Here is a 24425-nt window from a genome sequence, read left to right on the forward strand (position 1 = left end):
GGGGGGTCGGGGGGTGATTTCTCACTTTGGATTGGGTTTGCGCGCCTCCGCTGAAGATTGAACTTTAAAAAAAACAAAAACAGGGGTTTGTTCTGTCGTGTGGCCAGGAAAGGAGAAGGACAACAAAATCAATTAAAACAATGTGTTCCTCCACGCAGCCTCGCGTCTGTGCGGGGCTCGCCGTGGTTGTTCTGCTGGTCTCGACGCTGCAGCGCGGGTGCGGAGCGAGTGCACGGACGTGTCCGCCGCCCTGCGCGTGTTTCGGGACGCTCGTGGACTGCAGTCGACTGAGAAGGGGCCAAACTCCAGCCGCAATCCCGGAGTGGACGGTTCAGCTGTGAGTTCACTTTTACAGAACCTCATTACTGCCGTGGATTTTACACATGTATGTGTACATTTGTGTTTATCGTTCGTTTATTGCAACGTGCGTCTTCGCATTTGCACTGCGAGGAATGAGTTGGTTCAGTTGACTGTTTTTCCCTTTAGACGGAACGATCCTCACCCCCCCCCCCCCATTCGTAGTGAAAACGGATTGGGTTGTAAACCAACACACACACACACACACACACACACACACACCATGACTTTGCTTTGATTGGAATTTGCGCATTTGTGGTTCAGTCAATATCCTATCTGCATGAGTTTCATCCGAATTTACAGAAAACGTGGTCAAAGTTCACAGAGAAACCCCACTGGAGTTGGCACCTTGGCCTGTTTGTCCCTCGAGTGTCTTAATAGTTTTTTATTTATTTATTCTGTTGGCCCTTGCAGCACCTTGATTCGGGGGGCCAGCAAGGGGGGAAAGCCCGACCAGGCCTCGAGTGTGTTTTTACACATCAATGTGCCATTGTAAAAACCCTCCGAACCCCTTCATTAAAGTGTAAAACTGTTTTGAACAAATGCCCCCAAAGCTCAAGGGATTACCATTGAAATTCGTTTATTGCAACGTGCGTTTACGCATTTGCACTGCGAGGAATGAGTTGGTTCAGTTGACTGTTTTTCCCTTTAGATGGAACGATCCTCACCCCCCCATTCGTAGTGAAAACGGAATGGGTTGTAAACCAACACACACACACACACACACACACACACACACACACACACACACACACACACACACACCAGACAGTATGACTTTGCTTTGATTGGAATTTGCGCATTTGTGGTTCAGTCAGTATCCTATCTGCATGACTTTCATCTGAATTTACGGAAAACGAGGTCAAAGTTCACAGGGCCACTTCCTGGTGTAGAAGTGGCCCCAGTAGACACAAACTGGGACAGCAGTTATGGTGCCAGTATTGTGCCAGAATTTCCCAGCTTGGGATAAATAAAGTATCTATCTATCTATCTATACTTATAGTTGTTTTACTTGTTGCTCTACTCTAGTAGTGGTTTGTTAACTTCAATTTCCCTACCAGGTTTCCCAGAGTTCACACGATCGCTACCAAAGACCGTCCGTGGCATTGAGAAAGCAGTGTGGCGGTTTCTAGCCACATTTTTTTATTTCTTTTTTACAAATGATTGAAGTTTGTGCGTTCTAGTGTTGGTTCAAGTCTTCACATTTCAATTTTTCACAGACCCCCGAGGCCTTCAGAGCCATGAAAAAAGCGTAAATCAGACACAGTCCGTGTGCAGCATTGGACCGCTGCCCTAAAGTAAAGACCCTCCATCACTCCCCTGTTTGTCTGCTGGCTCCAAAACGAGGCCGAGGTCGACCCGAAGCCCTCCGTAACCCTGACCGACTTTAACGGCGTGTTCTATTTAACAGATAATTATTCTCACTGGGTTTTTTATTGGCCCAGCGTTAAGCCGGACTACTTGATTCTTATAGCCCAGTGTTAGACTTTCTAGTGCTCAAGTTCAGAATCTAGTTTTTTCTCTTTCTGAAAATGTGCTGCTCTGGAAACTTGACGTTGCCAGAGAAAACAGACCCAGCCTGAGCCTCATAACCGAGCCCGGCCTTCCAAAAAAAAAAAAAAAGTTCCACATGGGGGGAAAAATTCTTTTCACTCTGGCATGCTAATTTACGAGTGGCTCTCCAAGCACATCTTAAACCCCTCTCAAACCGCCCGGCCCTTTGTTTTCCAGCACCCCGTTATTTCTGCTGAATTAGCAGCTCCAGAGCCAGCGATGGTACTGATTAAGGAGGAGCGTGTAGGATTGGTTTGAAACAAACTCGACAGAAATAGAATGGGGGGAAGGAGAAAATAGGAGGGAGGGAAAAAGAGCGGAGCTTGGATTAGGCCACCGATATTTGGGGGAAGTTGGTGGGGGGGTTGAGACATGGCTAAAGATTTAATGCCTTCTCACCGATTAGGGTTTAAGAATGAGACATGGAAGTAGTTTCATCTTAAATACCATGTGTACACCGATGGCAAATTACTAAAGAGAACTTTGAGTCACGGAATGACAGCGGTTGTTTCTTTCAAGGGGGGGCGGGGTTATTGACTTCCCTGATAGTATTACAAACTTTTTTTTGGACAAATTTGGTTTTGTAGCCAAAGATCTGCATTCATTTGGCCAAACGTCACATTAATGCAGAGTGAAAAGGACGGGAAGTGAGAGGATATTAGGAATCCTGGAGGTCCGTGTAATAGACAGTGCTAATTTGATGGCGAATTAGCCACTACGAACTTTAGGAATTAGCTTTCAAAAAACACTATCGCTAAATGGAAAATAGACATGGTACGAAAAGAGTTTGATGAGGTAATCTGGTGGTTTGCCTTTAAATTAGATAATGCACTGTTAGCTGCTAAGCTACAGTGTATCGTTCTTTTCTTCCAAAGTCATATCATAGTCTAACGTCATTAGTTATAAAGACAAATAAACCATTTCTATTCAGGTTTTAACCAACGTTTTTTTCTTTTTTTTCTTTGGCATTTGCTTTGCTGCTAAAAATTTTGGGTCCATCAACAAAGGGTGTGAGCCAACCAATGGGATTTTAGCTCTATGTAAAACCTTTATGGAACAGAATTTTCCAAAAATCTGTGGCTGCGTCTCATTGTTATCGCAATCCTCAGCATTGATGACAGCTCTTGTGGCGTAGAGAGTGGCCACTCGTTCACTTTTTCAGTCTCCGATAAGAACGCCGAGCAGTGCGTTGGATAGGGGCCGCGGCCTGTGCACAGCGCCGTGCGTTATCTTGCTCCGTCCCTGGCCCCACTTTGTGAGGGGAAGTGGAAGTGTCTGGGCTACTCGGGGTTTATCTAGGCAGTATGATAGGACACCTTTTTCCCCTATGGCCCCCAGTGCTGGAACTACAACAACAACAACAACAACACCAACCACACAGCTGCTTGCTTGGAAAGACACGGAGGAGGGTGCAGGGGGTTAACTTCAGCAAGTGGAGCAAAATCTCTGGTCGAGTGTTTCATGAAGCTTTCCACCAAAGAACAAAAAACAGGCCCCAGAAAAAAATTGGACAGGGCTGTTTCAGATGTATGAAAGGCATCCTTCTCGCTTTTCCTGGAATTGTGAATACATTACCAGTTGTTAGGTTCTTCCCCTTCTCCCAGAGCTCCTTGATGGATTCCAGATGAGGGAGGTAAGGAGGAGGGGCAGGGAATGAGGGTGAGGGGGTGTAAAAAAGAAAAAGAAAAGAACCCCCCCCCCCTCCAGTGAGCTACAGTCAGGTTAGAGGACCGGACTTCAAAATCAAGACGTAGATATAGACATAGGTCTGGACCGAGCACTGTCAAGTAATGAAAACCTTGACTCCAGCGCTTTTATCGACTTCCCTTGCCAGGTTCCGGGCCTCCTTTCAGCTCCAAAAAAAACTGAAACCCGCAATAACTTATCAGCTTGTCTTTTTTGGCGTCCTGGATATGAAGTGAGCTGCCTTGGCAATGGTCGTTCTCCTCTGTGTTACAAAGAAGGGGTGGAAAGCCAACGCCAGACTTTAATTCGAAACCGCCCGAATAGCCTTTTTTGGGCTTGAATGTGCAAAGTAGTTTGTTTTGGAACGTTTTTCTGTTGCATTCAGATGTTTAGTGACACAAGAACTGCAGCCCGAGAGGGGCTCCGATGTTTTCCTCGGGACAACCTTGAAGACTGGTATTTTGACAATGTTGTTTCAGGGGTTCATCCTGGAGTTAGGTGTAGTTTGAAACCAAAGTCGAACCCAGTCTTAGAAAGTGGACAGTCTTCTCTCTCTTGTTTGCCATTTCGCTATGGCGAGTCAGTAATCAATCTGGCACTTGCTCATTTTTTCTAACACGCCGTTTCATTTTTAATCACCGTTGATCTTGCAACATTTCTCTTAACCTTGCAGTTTTAATTACAGTGAGTTTTCTCTGATGCACTTCATCTGTGTGAAAACACAATAACGCAGAGATTTTGTGTGTAATTATGTTTGCTGTGTAGACTTAAGTGGAAGACTTCAGCAACTGAAAAATATGGTGCATGGTGTATACTTTTCCCTTACTTTTCGCTTTTGCTTTTCTTTTCTTTTTTCCCCCCACAGGGACCTGAGCCATAACAAATTGCAGGTGCTTGACAGCACTTTTTTTTCCAAACTACAACATCTGACTGAAATGTAAGTATGCCCTGTGTTCTCAGTGAAAACAGCTTCCATCAATGTCCTACATGTTACAACCCTTTTTTATGTTAACAAAGTATTTTTGTCATTGTATACAGAAAGCTAAACCACAATGAACTGGAGGCCATACCCGATTTGGGCCCGTATGCTTCAAACATCACAACGCTCATTCTGTAAGTAAAGCCCTCCTTAATTCTGATTAACACCTCTCCGGACTCTCTTGAGAGCCTCCGCCCGGGTCTGGATGGTAATCCTCTGCCAAGGCTGTCATTGCTGGTTAAAGCAGCGAGCTGGGAAGTGCTTCCTCCCCCGTCATTCCCTCTAGAGAGCAACCCCATTTGGCTGAGCCGGTTCCCAGACGGGGCAGTTCAGAGACATGGCAGTCGGCCCCCAGACAGGTCACGTGTTGGAAGACAAATGCCATCAGCAGAAATGGAAAATGTCTTGGTTTTTTTGTGTGTGTTGGCTTTTTGCTGCTGTTGGTGTATTTTTAAACTGGGGGGCAGTGACGTGATGCCGCAAAAAGAAAAGAAAAAAAATCTGTTATGTAAAATGACAAAAGTCCAAATTTGGTGATTTGAACGTGTAGGATTACACGGTTCCGTGGTCCTTTGTTGCACCCTGAAATGAATGAAGGTCAATCTGGATCTCTTAACACCCAAACTTTTGACATTAGCTTGAGCTATTACTTTAAATAAAGCCTAAAATACTAATACTAAAATATTCCTGTCCTAATTTTGCGAGTTTGAGTCACTACTGCTGCAGAATTCAATAGAACCATTGGACTTGTCACACTTCATCACAGTCAACCTTTAGCCAGAAGATGCTTTTGGAACACTGTTGCAGGATACGTGCTTTAAGAACAAAACCCGATATTAGTGCCGTAGCCTCAACAATTTTGTTTTGTTTTCTGTGGCATGCCTCCCACTACGCAATGCAGAGTTATTGCAGAGGAATGTATCCGTCTCCCGGCTGGATGAGGTGCGCTCCCCGTCAAGCCCAGACACGACGCTCTGCGGCAACCGCGGGGCTGGCCATTAGTCATTGGCAATTTGTTTGCATGTTTAGCGCAGGCCTGTCGCCTCTAGCTACGAAATGTCATCGGACAAAGATAGGCAGGATAGCATTTTTATACATCTAAGCTGTCACATATCACTGCATCTTTCCAGGGTTATCTTTGCAAGTTATCCAGTTATCTTGCCGCATATTATTTGTCCAACATACACTACAGAAAAATGAGCGTTAACAACAAATCAAAAAACCTGGCATGAATTGCCGCCTTGTTCCTTCAGTGGTTAGAACGAGGTGACAAACTCGTCTTTCACAACTGCCATTCGTGTTGTCCAAGTAAACTTGAGCGTCTCCGTAATCGAATGCAGAGCTCTATTCTTTTCTCTCTCCAACCATGACTTCTTAATAAGATTTCAGAATTCTGCTCAGGTTGAAAGTTGACATCCGTGCCGTAACACACTCCAGATTGAATTCTTATTAAAGCAGAGAAAGTGTAGTCACGTAATTAACTTTGAACACATGGCAAATTAATCATTTATTAGGCCGATAAATAATGCTCAGTGAAAGAGACAGAGAGTGTAGTTCGTGTCACAGCTAATGCTAATTAACATTAGCTATGTCATTACACAATGTCCATTAAGGGCAAAATACTATGTGACCTTTGAACCACAGCTACTGTGACCATTATTGATAGTTGTGGAATAACAGTGTATATCAAATCTATAGAGTGTAGTGTGGCTTAATAATATTAGTAAGCACACATAATATCGACTTAAACTTTTCTAGCATTGGCAAACATTAGCCACTGCTAGCCTTGTACCGCAGTAGCAGCAACACACCCCTGAGTAAACTAAAGTAAGAAAGTTTAGTTTTTTTGCTAATGAAATCATAACATTTTTTAAAGGTGAAGTATCTCCTCCAAAAGTCTATCGTTAGTCACACTTATGGAAATCACTGCGAGTAACAGGAGGTTATAAAACGCAGACACTGCCATGCTTTGAGGTTAAAACCAATCCCTCTGCGAGAATAAAACGTGACTTCCACAAGAGTTAAGTTGCCGCAAATATTTCTCCACAGCGACCAAGTAACAGGAATGCCCAGTGGAAAAGTACAGGAAGTTCACGAGGAGGTAAATCACATCAGCAACCCCAGCGGTTCCCGCCGTAGCTCGTGCTAATTTACGTTAGCAAATTAGCACAAGCCAATCTTCCCGAGGTTCAAAGTCAGCCCCTTGTCTGCTCATTCATTTTTGTGTCGTCACCCACGGCTGTAGAGATGCAAAGCAATAGTTTTCACAACCATAAAATGTCCAACATTTGATTGGGGGATTGTTAAAAACTTTTTTTTCGTTTCCATGGTGCAACTTCTGGGGGGGTTTGCCCTTCCAAGCCGTTTCTCTCCCGATGCGGTGAACACTGACCTTTTTGAGTTAAAATGATTAAATTTAGCTATTAACCTGTTGGAGAAGTCAGGTACAAACTGGGGGAAAAAAGGGTCAAATTAATTTCTCACGTGCGGCAGCGTACACAGCCGGTGTTGGCTGCCGCCGTCTTCCCCTCCGATCGAGCGATGCAGTGAGGTTTTTTTCTTCCCTCCGGCGGAACTTCTTTTTTTTCCCTCCAGAATTTCTCTCCCTCCTTCGGTTTCTCAGAGCTGGGAGGGTAGTAAAGGAGAGAGAGACTTAAAAAAAAGGCCTCGGGGTATCGAATGCCACTTATTCAAACAGTCAGTCAGACAGAGCGGCAGCTCTCGCCGACTTCTCTGACCTTGCAGCTCCGAGTCAAAACAAACGGCAATAACCCTGCAGCTGGTAGTCATTGAGTCGTGATCATCTTAATTAATTGAACAATTTCCCAGGAATTTATAGAGGGGGTGAATCCCACCGCTGCTAAATCCCCCAGCCTGTGTTCAGGTTGGGGGGGGGGGGGGGTTTCAACAAATGACCCGGAGATTCCATGTCTGATTAGGGTACAAGGATGTAAACCTCTTGGTAAGTCCACAGGAATGGGAAACCCGTTGGAGATGAGACTTACAAGCTCAAGCGGTAGCAATTATATCAGTCATCCATGACATTTTAATAATAAATGCATCATTTGCTGATGGAGAACAGACAAGGGGCCACAACTAATGAATGTTGTTATTATCTGCTAGGTGTATTTGATTAATTGGTAATTTTTAGTCCATTTAAAAAAATTATTTCACAATATCCGGAAACCCAAAGGTGCGCAGTGACGTGAGGAAAGGCAGAAAATCCTCACATTTCAGAATCACGCAGCAGCAAACTTTTGGCCTTCTGTAATGTCGATAAAAAACTAGCTACTTCATTAATCAACCAATTGTTAAGACAGCTTTTAGCCTCTTTTTTTTTGGTTTTGCGACAAATAAGAACCAGGTAGTTGTCACATGCAGGATCAGTTGATCAGGCGGACCTGTAGAAGAGTGTGTCACCTATAGAAAGTTCCACCCACATTATGATGAACGGGTGATCTCTGAGAGCCGCAGTGCAGTTAAGAAGGCTTACTTGCAAAGAAAAATGTAAGAAAAGAGCAATTTGGTATGCAAAGGCATGCATTATTTAAATAACTTGCACCATTTGATAGTTTTAGTATTTTAGGCAAACAGAAATACTCTTGATGGCTTTTACAGCTTCACTGTACATAAAGTATCATTTATGTAAACGTGTGCATGATCCCGCGTTTGAGTGAGATATGTGCAAGGGGTTTAACATGGCGTCTCCACTGCAAAGCAGCCCCTGGTTTTCATTACAGGCGCCACTGCATAGAGGGAGAGTCATCAGATGGCTTCTCAACACTGTTCTTTTTCCAATAGGAAATACCACACACACACATACACACTGACGCACCACCGCATACACAAAAACACACACACACACACACACACACACACACACACACACACACACACACACAACACTCACCCTCTCTCTACGAGCAAGACAGTTTTATAAAAAGTAACTTTCCATTTTAAGAACTTTGCCCATTAAAAATAATTAGTTGCTGCTCATTGCACGACAATGACAACAACAACAAAACAAAACTGGATCCAAGCGTTTTACATAACTGTGTGTGTGTGTAAATGTGGTTAGTTTGATGGTGGTTGAGACCAGCTGGCAGGTACATGCCTGTGTGGAACCCTCATCGTGTCAGTGTAATAGGCCTGTAATAAAAAAAAAGAAATCTGCTCCATCTGCACTTATTACGCTCACATTTTATGCACTCCAGGTCTGGCAAAAAATCTGGTGTTCAGAAAACTATCAAAAGCGCAATACTGGCTGGCTTTCTGTGCAGACAAAACATTCTCTATGGTCGGGATCACATTGGCCTCACCAGCATTTCTCTAGTCTCTCTCTCTGCCACTCGCATTAGTTTATTAATGAGCACATATTTTATCTATGCCTCTGGCTGTTATTGACACTTGCCTGGCCCTCTATCGAAGGCCACTAACGGCAGCAAAGCCCCTGCAGCCACAGTTGTAAAGAAAACTGGATGAACAAATTTCAAGTGTGTGTAATCGCAAGTGCACAATGCGGCTTTCGTTTGTTTTGTATGCGGACAAGATGGAAGGAGCGCTCACGGAGTGGACATGCAGATGTCGAGATGAGGGGGGAAACGCAAAGCATGCCACGTTTTTTGCAATTGTCTGGCCACGCAGTCACACACTGTTTATGGTTAATGTTCCCCTGTAGAGATAGAAAAATATATTTCTTTCCTTTCTTCCTAACCCTAACCCCAACAAAATAACCATAATGAATCCGAGGGGGGGCTGATAATGGAATAATTACGTGGCCAGATTTCCGATAGCCTCCAACAAACAAACCGAAGGGCCAGTCTCTTCGTTCTCAGGCAGGAAGTGCGTGTGAGCCCCTCTCCACAGCTCCACCTTCCACGGTATAAACTGGAAAGACTGGTTCTTTCTCACCGGGCGGCCCATCCTTCTCTCAGCGACCAGTCAGGGCAACATGAAAACTGAGATACAGGTGGTGTGCAGGGCTTTTGTTCGGGACCTGGAGGCTGTGGTGTGCGGAAAGCCCTCTGCAAATCTCCAAACAAAAGAGCTGCCTGTACCTCTTCTTTTGTTTTTATCTTAGACAATGAGCAAATGTATTTATTTGTAGTATTTGTGACGTTTTGGGCTTTAAGTAACACATTTTCATTCATTTGCAGAAACAATTTACGTTGAACAGTGATTCTGGCCTTATTGTAGAGCACAGGCATGCAAACTATTCTGTTCATACACACAACTCCATGTAATAATGCACAGCAATTGATTATATTAAAAGAATCAATTCATTCCATTATTATGCCTCAAATTCTTGTCATTTGTGAAAGTTTAAGACTTTTTTTAGCTTCTGCCCCCACACCCCCGGTCTACTGTCTGTCCCTGGAATAGCACCAAGTTCGACACAAGCCCCTAGCACAGAGGCGTGCTCTGGCGGGTTTTATTCCCAGCGTTGACCCCACAGTCCCGCAAGACTCTGCAGGCTGCCATCCATTTTAGATGTGTGTGTCTAATGTTGAATCTTGTCTTGAAACAGAAGATAACCAAAGGGTGCCGCACTTTCCGGATTGGAGAACCTTGTTTCTATGTAAACTATAATGTGCATGCACACACGTGGGAAAGTGACTCTCATTGTTACCATCGCAGGGCTTTGAACGGGTGAGACATCTTGATTTTCACGGCAGCGCGGTGCCACACTGTCTCTCCGCTCCAGGTGGACGCAGGGAATATCAAAATCTGAGATCAAGATTGAGACTGCACAGCAGAGTCTCTGAGCGCAGGGGCCTCGCTCGGTGTGAAGAGACGGATCAAAACATCTGATATGTATCCAGAGTGTTAAAGAAATTGGCTTTTTAAAAATTCAATATGATCATATCATCACTTACCTTACAAAGCACTTTCTTACTCCAATCATCTAGCACTTATTTTCATTATCACTTTATAACAAACAAGACGTAAAACAACAGACGTTCAAATGAAACGTGGGAATGTTCGGTATATTTGCTTGAAATCAAATGAATGAACCAGTTATCACAATAGTTGATTTTTGTTCGCTTCAGCTCGGCTGCACGGCAGCTGCCACTCGCATACGGGCCCGTCTGCACTTTGACTGACAGATTACAACAATCAAATATTATTGGCACCACATCCCAAATGAAACCTGCGTTATAAAACTGACGGGCAGGGTTTTTTTTTTCTTCTTCCAAGTGCAGTCAGAAAGTGAATCAGAAAAACTAACAAGGCTCTGGTCAGTAAGGTGTAGCTGGAGGGGGGGGGCTGAACCATCGGCATGAATACTGAAAACGAGGTCTGTAGTCTGGTGCATTGGAGGGAATTCCTGCCTCCCTCCCTCCCTCCCTCCCTCACTCGCTCGTTCTCTCTGCTGCCGAGTCGCATGCACAAAGAGGGCACTGTACAAACTCTGCACTGCAATTTAGGAGGCGTGCAGCTCAGGAAATTGCTGGCCTCTGCCGAGGCATGCTTTCACTGAGGGAATGGTATTCATCAGCCAAGTAATTGGCAGGTTACCTTTTTTTAAATACCTTGTTAATAATTACCTTATAAACAAAATAACACATTTCCACACCGAAGACTGTTTGGACTTGGTGTGAAGATCGGCAGCGCCGTTGATCGCACTGAACAATTTGTGAACTACATAAGCAACCTCTGCAAAGAAAAAAGAAAACTGCCACAGCGTCACGTTGGTGGTAAGTTTTAGATTCACAAGCGCGAGAGAGTTTGCCATTTTTTTGATACTGCCGGGTAATTGAGGGACTTTGACTGTTTGCGTATCTGGGAACGTGAGACCGGTTGCGCGCCGCGAAAGTCAAACACTTGGTATTTTTGCCATTTATTGGAGCGATGCTGTCTGTGTTTTCAGAGCAAACAACAGGATCACCGGGATCTCTGTGGAGCAGCTCCGGCCCTTCCTCACTCTGGAAACGCTCGACCTCAGCTACAACAACATTGTGGATATAAAGGCCAGCTCCTTCCCCGCTCTGCCCCTCAAGAACCTGTGAGTGTCGACGCCTTCACTTGTGCCCAGTGTTTTGCTTTTCCTTTTTATTTGGTTCATTGTGTATCTGAAGGAAACCGTTTAATGGACATGATCACGTGCAGGACCAAACAATACACCAGTACTTTTGCCTTTTATTATCTATATACAACGTAGCTTTTTTTATAGCATCAGCAAAATGTTATCCTTTGGAAACCAGCGCTATTTCCATAGGCTACTGAAGTCCTCGTAGTTTTTCACATGCCGCTTAACATTTGAAAACTTTATGCTCAAATCCTTCTGTCCCAGGTTCCTAAATAACAATCGGATCTCGTCGCTTGAGACGGGCTGCTTCACCAACCTGTCCAGCAGTCTGCAGGTTCTCCGGCTCAACCGCAACCGCCTCTCCGCCATCCCGGCCAAGATCTTCCAGCTGCCCAACCTCCAGCATCTGTAAGCTTGCAGCGTTCGCTCATTTTTCCTCTCAAGCCATTGTGATGGAGCTATAAAACCTCATGTTTCGTCATAACACATTCCCGTTGGTCCGTTGTTTTGCGAGCACCTTTCTGCACCATCCGCTGAAGTGGTAGGTTCTGGTCAGGGTGGTGTTGTTGTACAGCAGGAAATTTGAAAAATAACGATTTATCTTGGAACTCAAGAGTAGTATTCCCAAATGAATGTTGTGGCATTGAAAACCGATCAAAGTTTTTGAAATATCATGAGAATTTGGGTATTTTAGGAGACATCTAACAACATCTATACGGCAGTTGATGTCAAGTGGCGCCATTGTGACAGAGATTTGACTGTATTCAAATGTTCATGTTTTGAAATACACCCCCCTGCCCTTCACTACACTTTCCTCCATTCGAGTTTCCCTTGATTATTGCCCTGACGCCGAGCGCACTGGGGTTTTTTTTCCAGAGAGCTGAGCAGGAACCGCGTCCGCCGGGTGGAGGGCCTGACGTTCCACGGTCTGCACGCGCTCCGCTCCCTCAAGATGCAGAGGAACGGCCTCAGTCGCCTGATGGACGGAGCTTTCTGGGGCCTCAGCAACATGGAAGTCCTGTGAGTTCGCATTTCCGAGCGATGTGCGTCGGGCGCTATTCTTCCAAATGTAGTGTAAAGTCTCATTTTGTGTGTGTGTGTGTGTGGCCTGCAGGCAGCTGGACTACAACAACCTGACGGAGGTGAATAAGGGCTGGCTGTACGGCCTGCTGACTCTGCAGCAGCTCCACCTCGGCCAAAACGCCATCAGCAGGATCCGACCTGACGCCTGGGAGTTCTGCCAGAAACTCGACGAGCTGTGAGTCCACCTGTTTTTTCATTTCTTTTTTTCCTCCCCCTTCCTAGGCGCCCTCTTTCTTTTTTCTCCCCCTCCTTCTTGTTATTCCCACCTCACTTTCCATTCACATATTGAACTTATTACTTATTACACTTTTCTGTGTTGCCCTCTCCTCCTCTCTGGCACTCCCGCCTTGCCCTTTCTCACACTCCAGTTCCTCCCGTCACCAATCCCCCCCCCCCCCCCCCCCCCACACACACACACACACACACACACACACACACACACACAGACAGACAAAACAGTGTCTCTTATGCTCTGCCAGTCAGTGCCAACATTAAAGCACTGCCAAAATATTACACACCCGTTTGCCTCGTTTCTGCTCTGTTGTCACTTGAGCCTAAACATCGGCCTCCGGAAGTCCCACTTATTTTTTTTTCCTATTGGAAAATCCATTATTAGTTGCACTTTCTTTCATTATAAAAAAAAAACTCAGACTTTAGACTTCATTTCCCACCCATCTACACACATTCCTTCAAGCAGATTGAATTTCCTTTGTTGTGGGCCGTTGTTTACAGCAGCGGTTGCTTCAGTGTTTGCAGCGTCTGGAGCGTTTTTCACAGATAGATTGTTGTTCTTTTCCCCCCATGTTTCGCTCACTCTTATCACGTGAACCTGAGCGTAAACAAGCCGCCCATCGGGCTGGGAACCTGCCCAGCTATCTGATGTGTTCTCATCTGAGTTTACTTTAAAAACTGTGCTGCTCAGAACAGTCTGTTTCACAATTTTAGTTTTTCTTCAAAATTTGATTTTCTAAAACTCGAAACCAAAAAATAAAGGCCATCATAAAATGAAATCATAATCACAGATTGTAGATAAGTCTTGAAATATAAGGATTTGTTTTCTGTTTTCCAGACAAGTTTGGAGATTTTATAAAAGTGTATACTTGTAAAGTCATTGTAAGGAGTTTTATTTGTTCCGGGGGAAAAAACACCTAATTTCTAGTCGCACAATTGAGAAAGAAGGCAATCTGTTTAACAACATCCAAAAAAACAGAACCGCATCATTACATTTGTGAACTTTAAAAGTGAATTTGGAAGTAATTTAGTTTTTCTGGAGCCAAAGTGTGTGACGTCTAGGCATATCTGTCCTACAGCAACCTCTCCTCAAACCACCTGTCCAGACTGGAGGAATCCAGCTTTGTGGGCCTCAGCCTGCTGGACGAGCTCCACATCGGAAACAACCGCGTCAGCTTCATCGCAGACGGAGCTTTCCGTGGCCTCTCCAACCTGCACATGCTGTAAGTTGAATTAAACTTTTTAATAATAATAAAAAGACATTCAATTCATTAGAACTACTTAGTCTTTTCCATGAAATAAAAATACTTTAAATGACCTTGTCCTATAGCAATTCTTTGCCTGGTGAGGGCTCCTTGTCTTCATGGATGAGAAATTGCTATTCAGTTTCACTCTACAATTACAGTGTGCATGAAATGCTGTTTGTGAACTATTGATTGTTTGTGAAATATTTTATGCATTACATTGTAAATGTATTGTCTATGCAGTCTAAACAATCGTATTGAGTCATTAAGTGTATACATCTTTTTGCACGTGATGGTAAGAACCTGTGTTTTTCCACTAGTGTTCTAGGGGAAAATAGTGAACCATTATGATTCACGCCTAAAACAATATTTGGAAAAACTACTTGTTGTATTCTCATGAGACTGTCCATTTTAACCACTAGCTCAGAAAGTAAAACTTCCCTGTGGACATTGAAGGGTCAACCTAAACTACATAACCTAATAATCACTAACTGAAGAAAAGCTGACCAAAATACCAAAGAGTTCAAACTGCTCGTTTGAAGGAGAGAAATGCTATTTCTGTTGTCAGTGTTCCAGATAACGCTGACATCGAATGTACTTACAAATCCTCGGGCTGCTGTTTTGCCGCGTCCCAGCCTCTTTAAACCCACCTTCACCATCAATCCTCTGCCTGAGTGGAAATATCCTGCCTGATTTGTTTCGGGGATGTGAAATAGATTAGTGTGTTGAGGTCTCTCCACATAAAAAAAACCCCTCCGCGACACAACCCCAACCTCAACAGCCCCCCTCCACCCCCGCCCCTAACTCTCCCCTTCCTCTGCTCAACATCCCCCCAATACACACACACACACACACACACACACACACACACACACATATGTTTGTCCATCCCCCACTTTCCCACAGAGAGGCTCCATAACATTTCCCCTGGTTGGGTTTGTTCTAACTGCAACCAAATGTGAGCTGTGCTGCTGAGGTCACCGTAGGGCAGGTGTGCATCTAGGTGGACATGGATTGCTTCAGGGTTTGAAACATGCCCCCCAACCGCCCCAATCCCCGTCTCGTACACATACACACGCCCTTCCTCAATATCAATCAGGCGTCCCGTGGAGGAAAATAACTTTGAAAGCATTAGACCAGCTGAAGGATCAAAGGAGGCAATTTCTCTGTCAATTTTTTGCCTTTTTTATTTTGATCGCTTAGTTTGTTTGGTGGTGTTGTTTTTTTCGTGATTTGGAGAACAGGATAAAGGTCTCCACATTTTTCCCGGCAGCTGCAGTTTGATTTTGATGGAACAAAAATGTTCAGCGAACATCAACGGTTATCATCAACAGCTCTGGATGATCAAAGATCACACGGGGGAGAAATCTGTTTAAAATTAAAGGCAGATGGGCCAATAGCTACCATAGAAGAAACTAAATCCGTTGTGCCAGCTGATCGCAAGTTTGAACTTTGTCTTTGGTGATGAAATATGATTGACAAGGCTGTTTAATAATACATTTATCATCATTAATAATCAATTCATATTTTAAATTACAAAATAAAACGTCAGACTAAAGGAACAATTGAGGTTACGCTACGATAACTGCAGAATGATTTATTCACGCGAACCTGATATTACTAAGACCTAAATGACATTTACATAACATTATTGGCATAGCATTTTGTAATCTGAAGTTTATGATGCTGTTTTTGTGAAACACGATTCAAACTCCGAAAGATATAACAAATTCACATTAGGTTTGTTAGCTCAGTTAGCCCACAACAATGGCACCTGGCAGTAACTGGGTGTAAATACTCTGTTAAAAAAAAATCTCAGTTTATGTTCTACAACCAAGGAATCAGCAAGTGTAGGGGGTTTCCAATTTTTTAAAAATCTTTCTCACCCCCAAAAATCTCAGATTCATGATGTATTAAATGGTGGATGGAGGCTTTGTGGCAAAATTTCATTTTGGGGTAATGCACACATGTTGCAGCGCAGCACTTCCTTGTAAAACGTTTGCCCTACCGACGCAACGCAGATAAAGCCATTGCAGACTTTTAGAAGTGCCGCAAAAAGGGCCGGGAGGGAACTTCCTGTGAGGCACGGAGACGCCTTGAATAAAATTTTAAAGTCCCAAACGTTTTCCCCCTCAAACAAAACGTAAAGCCTCTTAAAGTTTTATGAACATCGCGAGCGCAGTTTTTTTCTGGGTGTGGCTTTTTTTTTTCACAATGTGGCCTTTCTTTGTTTCCTCTGAAAGGGACCTCCAAAATAATGAAATCTCCTGGACCATCGAGGACATGAATGGGCCTTTCTCTGCTTTGGACAAGCTGAAAAGACTGTGAGTTCAAATCCACTGTCATGTTTGATTTAATGCAACACTGAAGGAACTAAACAAGGTTGATGAGTGAAAAATATGTTTGGAATTTGATCAGACGCTTGTCATTTCTCTCAGATTTTTACAGGGCAACCAGATCCGCTCTGTGACCAAGAAGTCCTTCTCCGGCCTGGACGCGCTGCAGCACCTGTGAGTTGACCTCGCGGTTCCCTTGATCGTTTTCCAAAAGTCTGAACTGTAAACTAAAGTGGGGTGAATCAAACGGAGATGCCGAGGCTGTTTGTCAGAGCCGCGCACCCAAACTGTCTTCTCCCATTCCCCCGCTTTGATGTGGAATCAAGGAAAAACTCTTGCCATTAGTATCTTTACACGTGTGCCAAACTATATCGATCACCAAGGCGTGTGTGTGCGTGTGTGTGTGTGTGCGCGCGCACAACAGCTGCATTCGTTTCTAATTAGAGTTTTCTCCCAGCCGTTGCCAGAGCTCAAAGCAGCCCGGAGTCGGGCCTCTCTTGATTAACACAGCAAACTGCTGCCCAGACTTTTATTGTTCTAGAGCCCAGACCTTTCTTTTTCTTCTCTCCATTGAAGTTTCTGTAGCCTTCACTCCGTACGGCTGATGTTGGCAGCAAAAAAAAAGAAAAAAAAGAATCTGCATCTATTTCCCTGGGGGATTTTAACCAGTCCTTATTTCTTTTTTCTCTCTTCACGCCACAGAGATTTGAGCAACAACGCTATCATGTCCATTCAAGCGAACGCCTTCTCACAGATGAAGAACCTGCAGGAGCTGTAAGTGTGATCGTGCGAGGACGGTTTAAGTTAGTGTTGGTGGGACAGAAAACCAGGTGAAACTCATTATGGTCGGCCAGGGAAAGTCGAGCACCAAGCAGCACACACTGCAGTGTTAATGTTAACTGGGTTCAGTTTCCTCTGTCTCCCTCCCGCTGAAGGACAGTTCACTATAACGTGCTCTGCAAGGGACCCAATGGATTGTGCATGAGGCAAATGACATACAAATGGCATAAACTCTGTCAAAGTGTGTGATGTCAATAATCTGTAAAATTAAAAAATCATTTGCACATAAATACATTCATAATATATAGTTGTGATACACTTTTGCCACCGCCACTTACTTTTTAAAGGAATAGTTAAACGTATGAGGAAATATGGATATTCACTTTCTTGCAAGTACGAAGATCGAGAAATTATTATTATTTTGCAATTGTACAGACCTATTTTTCACTGTTTCCACTTTCTGTGCTCTGCTAACTGGCTGCTGGCTCCAACCTCCTATTAAACTCCTATTGAAATGATAGTGGCTAGGAGAAAAAAAGTATATAGTTTGTCAATCTCTTTTCTGTATCAGCCACAGCTCTGTGATAATGAAAGTCACTTAAATCTTATTAATGCCTGACAGAAAAAAATCCTAAAACCTTCATGTGTTGATTCCACTGTTGTCTACATTTGAGCTACATTTCCACTCTGCATGAACTGCGCGAGAAATCAAGACCAGCCATTTGAAATCATATCGGCGCCGGGTGTGAATTAAACGCTTTCTGGTATCTTCTCCCCTGACAGACGTCTGAACACCTCCAGCCTGCTGTGCGACTGCCAGCTGAAGTGGCTTCCCGTCTGGGTGGCAGAGCAAACCTTCCTGCCCTGCGTCAATGCCAGCTGCGCCCACCCGCAGATGCTAAAGGGCAGGAGCATGTTCGCCGTCAGCCAGGAGGAGTTTGTGTGTGGTGAGTGATGCATTCACTTGAATACTGTAATACCTCAAAAACAAATTTATCCAAGGCATTTTTTTCCATTTACAAACTGACCCAGATTGTTCAGAATTTTCCTTCCTCACTCCCAGAGGAACTAATGAGCCTCATGAAGGGAAGATTATGGAAATTTACTAAATTCCGTTTTCAGCTGTCCTGGTTACTGTCAAAGAGAACTAACTAGGAAATCATTCAGTTCAGTTCTCCCCTCTCGGATCCTCTTCTGCTCCAAATTTTAGAACAAAACAGGGACAATAGACCTGGATACATTGGCCAACATTGCAGAATATTTGGAGTAAATGGCAATTTTAAATGTCCACTCTTGTTTTTCGCACAACAAGATGATTTCCCAAAGCCTCAGATCACCGTTCAGCCAGAGACTCAGTCAGCCCTCAAAGGCACCAACGTGACGTTCGTCTGCTCGGCGGCCAGCTCCAGCGACTCGCCCATGACTTTCGCCTGGAAGAAAGACAACGAGGTCCTGAACGACGCGGAGATCCACAACCAGGCCCACCTGCGAGTGCAAGGAGGCGCAGGAGGCGAGACGGAAGTGACCGAGTACACGACCACCCTGCAGCTCCGCAACGTGGAGTTCTCCAGCGAGGGGAAATACCAATGTGTCATCTCCAACCACTTTGGATCATCCTATTCCACCAAGGCCAGGCTCACTGTCAACAGTAAGTTTTGGACAGGAGAAAAACCAAACTGTTTGGCGCCTGTCAAAGTCTTAAATGGTTCTAAGATGATCTTTCCCATTTCCAGTGCTCCCTTCTTTCACCAAGATGCCCATGGACTTGAGTATTCGTGCTGGAGCGACAGCCAGACTGGAGTGTGCCGCTGTGGGTCACCCTTCACCTCAGATTGCCTGGCAGAAAGATGGAGGTACCGATTTCCCTGCGGCCCGCGAACGCCGCATGCACGTCATGCCAGAGGATGACGTATTTTTCATTGTGGATGTCAAGACCGAGGACATCGGCGTTTACAGCTGCACTGCTCAGAACACAGCCGGGGCCATTTCTGCAAATGCTACGCTCACTGTTCTAGGTAAGAAAAGTCCTCTGCACTCTACATTAACCTCTACACTCTCCATTCTCGCCACGGTTACTTATTTTTGTGGCTTCTGTTCCTCTGACAGAAACGCCTTCCTTCCTGCGGCCCCTTATGGATCGCACCGTGGCCAAAGGTGAAACTGCTGTCCTCCAGTGCATTGCCGGCGGCAGCCCTCCCCCGAGGCTGAACTGGACCAAAGATGACAGCCCCTTGGTCGTGACAGAGCGGCACTTTTTTGCAGCCGCCAACCAGCTCCTCATCATCGTCGACGCAGCAGAGGCCGACGCGGGGAAGTACACCTGCGAGATGTCGAACGCACTGGGCACCGAGAGGGGCAACATCCGACTGGCAGTCATATCGAACCCCAACTGTGACCCGGGCGTGCAGGGCGGAGTCGGGGTCGGCATCGTGGGCGGGGCAGGGTCGGACGATGACGGGTGGACCACAGTGGGAATTGTAATCATTGCAGTGGTGTGCTGCGTGGTGGGCACCTCACTAGTTTGGGTGGTCATCATCTACCACACCCGGCGTCGGAACGAGGACTGCAGCGTCACCAACACAGGTGAGCTCATGCTGCCTTTCCCTGGTTGGAGTTCTGTTTACTGTACTAAAAAAAGTGTATGATACAACATGACGCTGTTGCCCTCCAGATGAGACCAACCTTCCCGCCGACATTCCCAGCTACCTGTCCTCCCAGGGCACGCTGGCTGACCGACAGGACGGCTACATCCCATCAGAGAGCGGCAGCAGTCATCAGTACATGCCGTCGTCAATTAGTGGCTTCTACCTGCAGCCTAAAGACATGAACGGTAAAACACCTCCTCTTTCTTCGTAGTCCTGAATCTGAGTCCTGCTGCAGCATCACATTTTTTTATACATGATACTTCTTCATTCACCTATACAGGTCTTTGTCAGCTGGACACCGGAAGTGAAGCAGACTTGGAGGCAGTCATCGATCCTCTGCTCTGCCACTATCAAGGTCCGATAGGCTCACTACTTCGCCGAGACAAAATTTACTCCACTGACCCGTCAGAGGGCTATTTAGGTCTGTACAGCTCGTTTAGTCAAATGAGAAAGTGTCTTGATGAAGAACGTCTGTTATTTCTGGAGTTTGTCTTTCTTTGTAAATCAATTCATAGTGTCCATTTATTTTTGGCTTTCAGGCTGTTCCATCGACCAAAGGCCCGTATGCATTGACTCCTACAGCGGCAGCTTGCCCAGCTCTAAAAGGAGGGACTACTTCCTGTCTGAGCATTTTGACCATGGCTCCTCAGCTGTCCTGATGCAGCTCCCCAGCGCCGGTCTGCATCACGGCCCCTCCCACCAGCAGAGTGACTGCCAGCCGTCCTTGGAGGAGGGAGATGTGAGCGACTACGGCCGTCCACACGAGTGCCTCTCTCCCTGCAACACCTTCATGGGTAGGTCTTGACTTAATCGGTTTTAAAAACTCCTCAGATTTCGTCTGTGCTTTGGTCTGACTTCTTCTCGCACCTCTCTCGCTCAGGAACATTCGGGAAAGCTCCCTGGAAGCCTCCGCATGACCTGTACACGGGATTCGGCCCTCCGCCAATGGCTCATAATGTTATTACTCTGCACGAGAACCCGTACGCCGCCCCTGACGTCGATTCGGACCACGAGGAGAACACCAAGGATTCGTCATCCGAGCAGGGCAGCAGCGTTTACGAACAGCCGTTTGACTACAGAAGGACTGATCCCCTGCCACAGCGCAGGACGAGCACTTAGCTCTGAGACTTTGCGCTCGTTTTTCATGGAGAGGACGACCAAAAAAATTTAAAATTCTACCTCACTGAATGGACACTTTTGCAATAAAGAACTCCTCAAATGTGCAAAGAGTGAATGTAATGGACAATTTGATGTTCCTACAGGAACGACAAGGAGCATATTAACAGCTGTTCTTTTGAGGACCCAGCTTCTGTTTAATAATATGGATGAATATATACATTTTTTATATAAAGTTTATTATATTTTGTAAATTGTATATAAACAGATTCCATTATTTTTGCTTACCTTTTGTGTATGAGTATTTTTCGCCTTTGCCTGTTTAGTTATTCCAGCTTTGAATGAAGCAATGTTTTGCACATATGTAAACAATAAAAAAAGAACAGCATAATGTGTGCTGCTACATTCACCTAAAAGCTCCCGAGTCTTCAATAATGGTACTCGTACTGTACAATTTACCATTTAACTGTTATGATAACATAAAATAAATGATTCCATGTTCTGCTCCTAACTCCACTGCTGCTACTACAACAGCTATTGCCTCTACTACTACTACTACTGGTCGAGTTCTTGCTATTAAGTAAGGCGAGTAATTTGCTCAGTCGGCTCAAGTCAGTGATGCTCCTCTACAGAGTCGCCACAACAGACGTTCAGGTGCATCAGCGTCGTCATTCGTCGCTGTATCAGTCTGGTAGAAATTAATAGTATTAATAGCGGCGGCAGTAGTGATGGTATGTGTAGTGGCAACAATACTTAATAGAAATATTGGTCACATTCTTCCTGTCCTGAACGTGCAGGCAATGAAGCTATCCCCTACAAGCCCAAGTGTCAAAGTGATGCTAATTATGATGATAAGTATCCCCAATATACATACTATTACTAATATGCATCTATGATGTCGCAATACTACCAAGTAGTATTCCTTCTACCAGCTATCTCACATAGTAATACCATTCTTATGCCTACACCTGCAGCCGCTGCAAATGTTACCGCTGCCAACCACCGCCATTAATTATGATTTTATTGCCAAAGATGCTAATAATTAAATTATACTTGAGTTATGTGAAACCCAATTACTGTTGGTACACTACGCCGCCGAAGACTCTAGACTCTTTCTGTTTGCTGGAGGAGTCACCGTTCGCTCCCTGCCTTATCCCCCCAGCTCTTCTCACCTGGCGGTTTGTTGTTTCAGGCCTCTCCTCTTCGGCAGGAGGGAAAAAGGTGTGCTTGTGCACCAGGGCTAGCTGTTGAAACTTGCATTTTGGAAGGCGTCATGCGGCTCGCTGTCTGCCACAGTGGAGCTGTGTTTACGAAAATGGCAGATTCACGATGGTGGTGCCAGCAGCCCGGTTGGGGGATTAAGTCAGGTCCCCTATTTCAGGGCCAGTTGTGTCAGTCTTGCATTATATTTGGCAACGTAAAATGAACTGGAGTGAGAAATGGACTTTGTTTTGTTATAAGCATGTGTGCACCCTGAAGGTCTGTATTTGGGTCTGACTCTCCTCACTTTGTGTATGGAAAGGCTGATGATGAGATTTGCTTTTCCTAGGACGTGTGTTATTTTTTCACCCATCCTTCTGGCTGACTAATGTTCAAGTACACCTGGCTATTGGCTACGCTGTGCTGGTTTGTATGTCTTTACCCCACTGTAAAGGAATGAAGGGGGGGTGGGGGGGGGTTGTTGGAAGTCATGCCAGTTCTTTGAGGAGGCTGCGATTAGGACAAGATGGTGGAGCCACACACATCCAAACACCTGGGAAACAGCAGCCTCCGCCGCTGCTGAGGCAACATTCAGGGACCAGTCCGCTTCTGCCGAATGCCCTCATCTCAGAGTCATGTCAGGTTAGAGCAGAATCCTTTTACAATAAATCTGCCCCTCCAATATGGATGAATTGGGTCCTGCGAGTGATAAATGATCATCTCTGTGTGTGTGCGAACACAATGTGATGATAGGACTGGTCTGGCATATTGTGTTGCTTGGAAGGAGATTGTCCAAACCTTTATGTGGGGCAAAATGATTTATGATGTGCTGGCGATGCATGTGAGATGTACACAAACAGATGTCGAACCAGAACAGGTCCACTTCAAGAAGCTTTGGCAGTGGCTGGCATGTTACGAGGAAGAACCCAACGACCCTTTGGTTACAAACTTTGCAATCCAGTTGTGAGTCACTGTACAAATAGGATGGACCCGGTGCTCCCCAACAGCCTAGCAGGCTCACTGGTGCGCCCTCAAATCAGCCCTGTCTTTATAGTGAAGAACAAGGTGCCACTTGAGGCACAATTTAAAATCAGGGATGAGTTTATGAACTTCTTTTCCTCTGATCTGTGCCCATGTGACATTGCGTCAGGTAAGGAGTTAAATCTGTTAGTGCACGTTATGGGACAGCGGATGGTTAAAGCGTCCCGCAACAGGGTTAGGTCCCATTTGTACAGGTCGAGCTGTGGTTAGACGGGTGGGCTGTAAAAATAAACCTTGACATGCACTTCTCCAGTAAACATCATGACGGAAATCTCAGGTGGAAGAAATAAGTCGACATTCTGAGGGAACGCGGTCAAAGTGCTACATTTCATTACAAAATCATTCCTGGATTGTATTGAAAAACAAAAAAACTAAGATCTTTGACAGCGTAAAAGGATGTGGGCAAACTGCTTTGCTCAATGTCACTTTGGCAGTTTGGCAGCTAGTTTGGTGGATTCATCATTCTCTTCAGCACTATGTGTTCCCATCTCATAGTCAAGGTTTTACACTCACTAAGCTATGCATGTTACAGTTAAGCGGGTGGATGTTATTCCCCCCAGAATGGTTTATTTACTCCTTTAGGAGTCTCTGAAATTTCTGCAACCAAAAAACAATTTGTGGCCCAACTAGCGACTGAGGCGTAGAGGGGTTTCCACTTTTAAAAGATGCTGGAGTCTCCTGCCAAGTCTGCAGCCCGCGACAACCTTCACATTTCCAGCCGGGGGGAAAAAGAAAACACCAGCCAGATTGCAGAACAATTTCCCCTCTTTGATTCTGTGTCCAGTGAAATGAGACAGGAAGTTGACCATTCCTCCAGACCACCAGTGACTGGCGCACGAGGGATGGAGTCCGCTACCCCCTGGTCTCAGATCAGCGTCTGATCTCCATTTTCTGACCCCACTTTGTTCACGTTAACGGTCGGACCCTGATCCAGGGTCGACTCCCCAGGCCATGTCTGCTCTCCACGCCCCAGAGACTGAGCCAAGAAAATTAATTTAGCATGCCACGGCCTTATCTCGTTGCCAGACACTCCGAATTTTGTGGCTAATTTGCCTTTATTATTGCCAGATGTGGTGACGTGCAGACAGATGTTTATTATATTGAATAGCTACAGGCGGCTTCCAGAAATGATTATTCCTGTTA

The 24425-nt window shown here is 45.1% G+C and overlaps 1 protein-coding gene across 1 annotated transcript; it reads left to right on the plus strand.

Annotated features, from left to right (window-relative positions):
* Positions 1-21450, plus strand: lrig3 (leucine-rich repeats and immunoglobulin-like domains 3). Its single transcript, XM_035610497.2, has 19 exons — positions 1-337; positions 4463-4534; positions 4636-4710; positions 11448-11582; positions 11871-12014; positions 12483-12626; positions 12721-12864; positions 14000-14143; positions 16408-16488; positions 16603-16674; positions 17203-17274; positions 18064-18227; positions 18593-18928; positions 19014-19295; positions 19387-19863; positions 19952-20110; positions 20206-20346; positions 20465-20719; positions 20806-21450. Exons 1-19 carry the CDS (start codon positions 141-143, stop codon positions 21042-21044), a joined length of 3333 nt encoding a protein of 1110 aa, XP_035466390.2. The 5' UTR covers positions 1-140; the 3' UTR covers positions 21045-21450.
* Positions 21451-24425: the final 2975 nt, after the last annotated feature.

This window comes from Scophthalmus maximus, chromosome 12 (assembly GCF_022379125.1).
Source record: "Scophthalmus maximus strain ysfricsl-2021 chromosome 12, ASM2237912v1, whole genome shotgun sequence".
NCBI lineage: Eukaryota > Metazoa > Chordata > Actinopteri > Pleuronectiformes > Scophthalmidae > Scophthalmus > Scophthalmus maximus.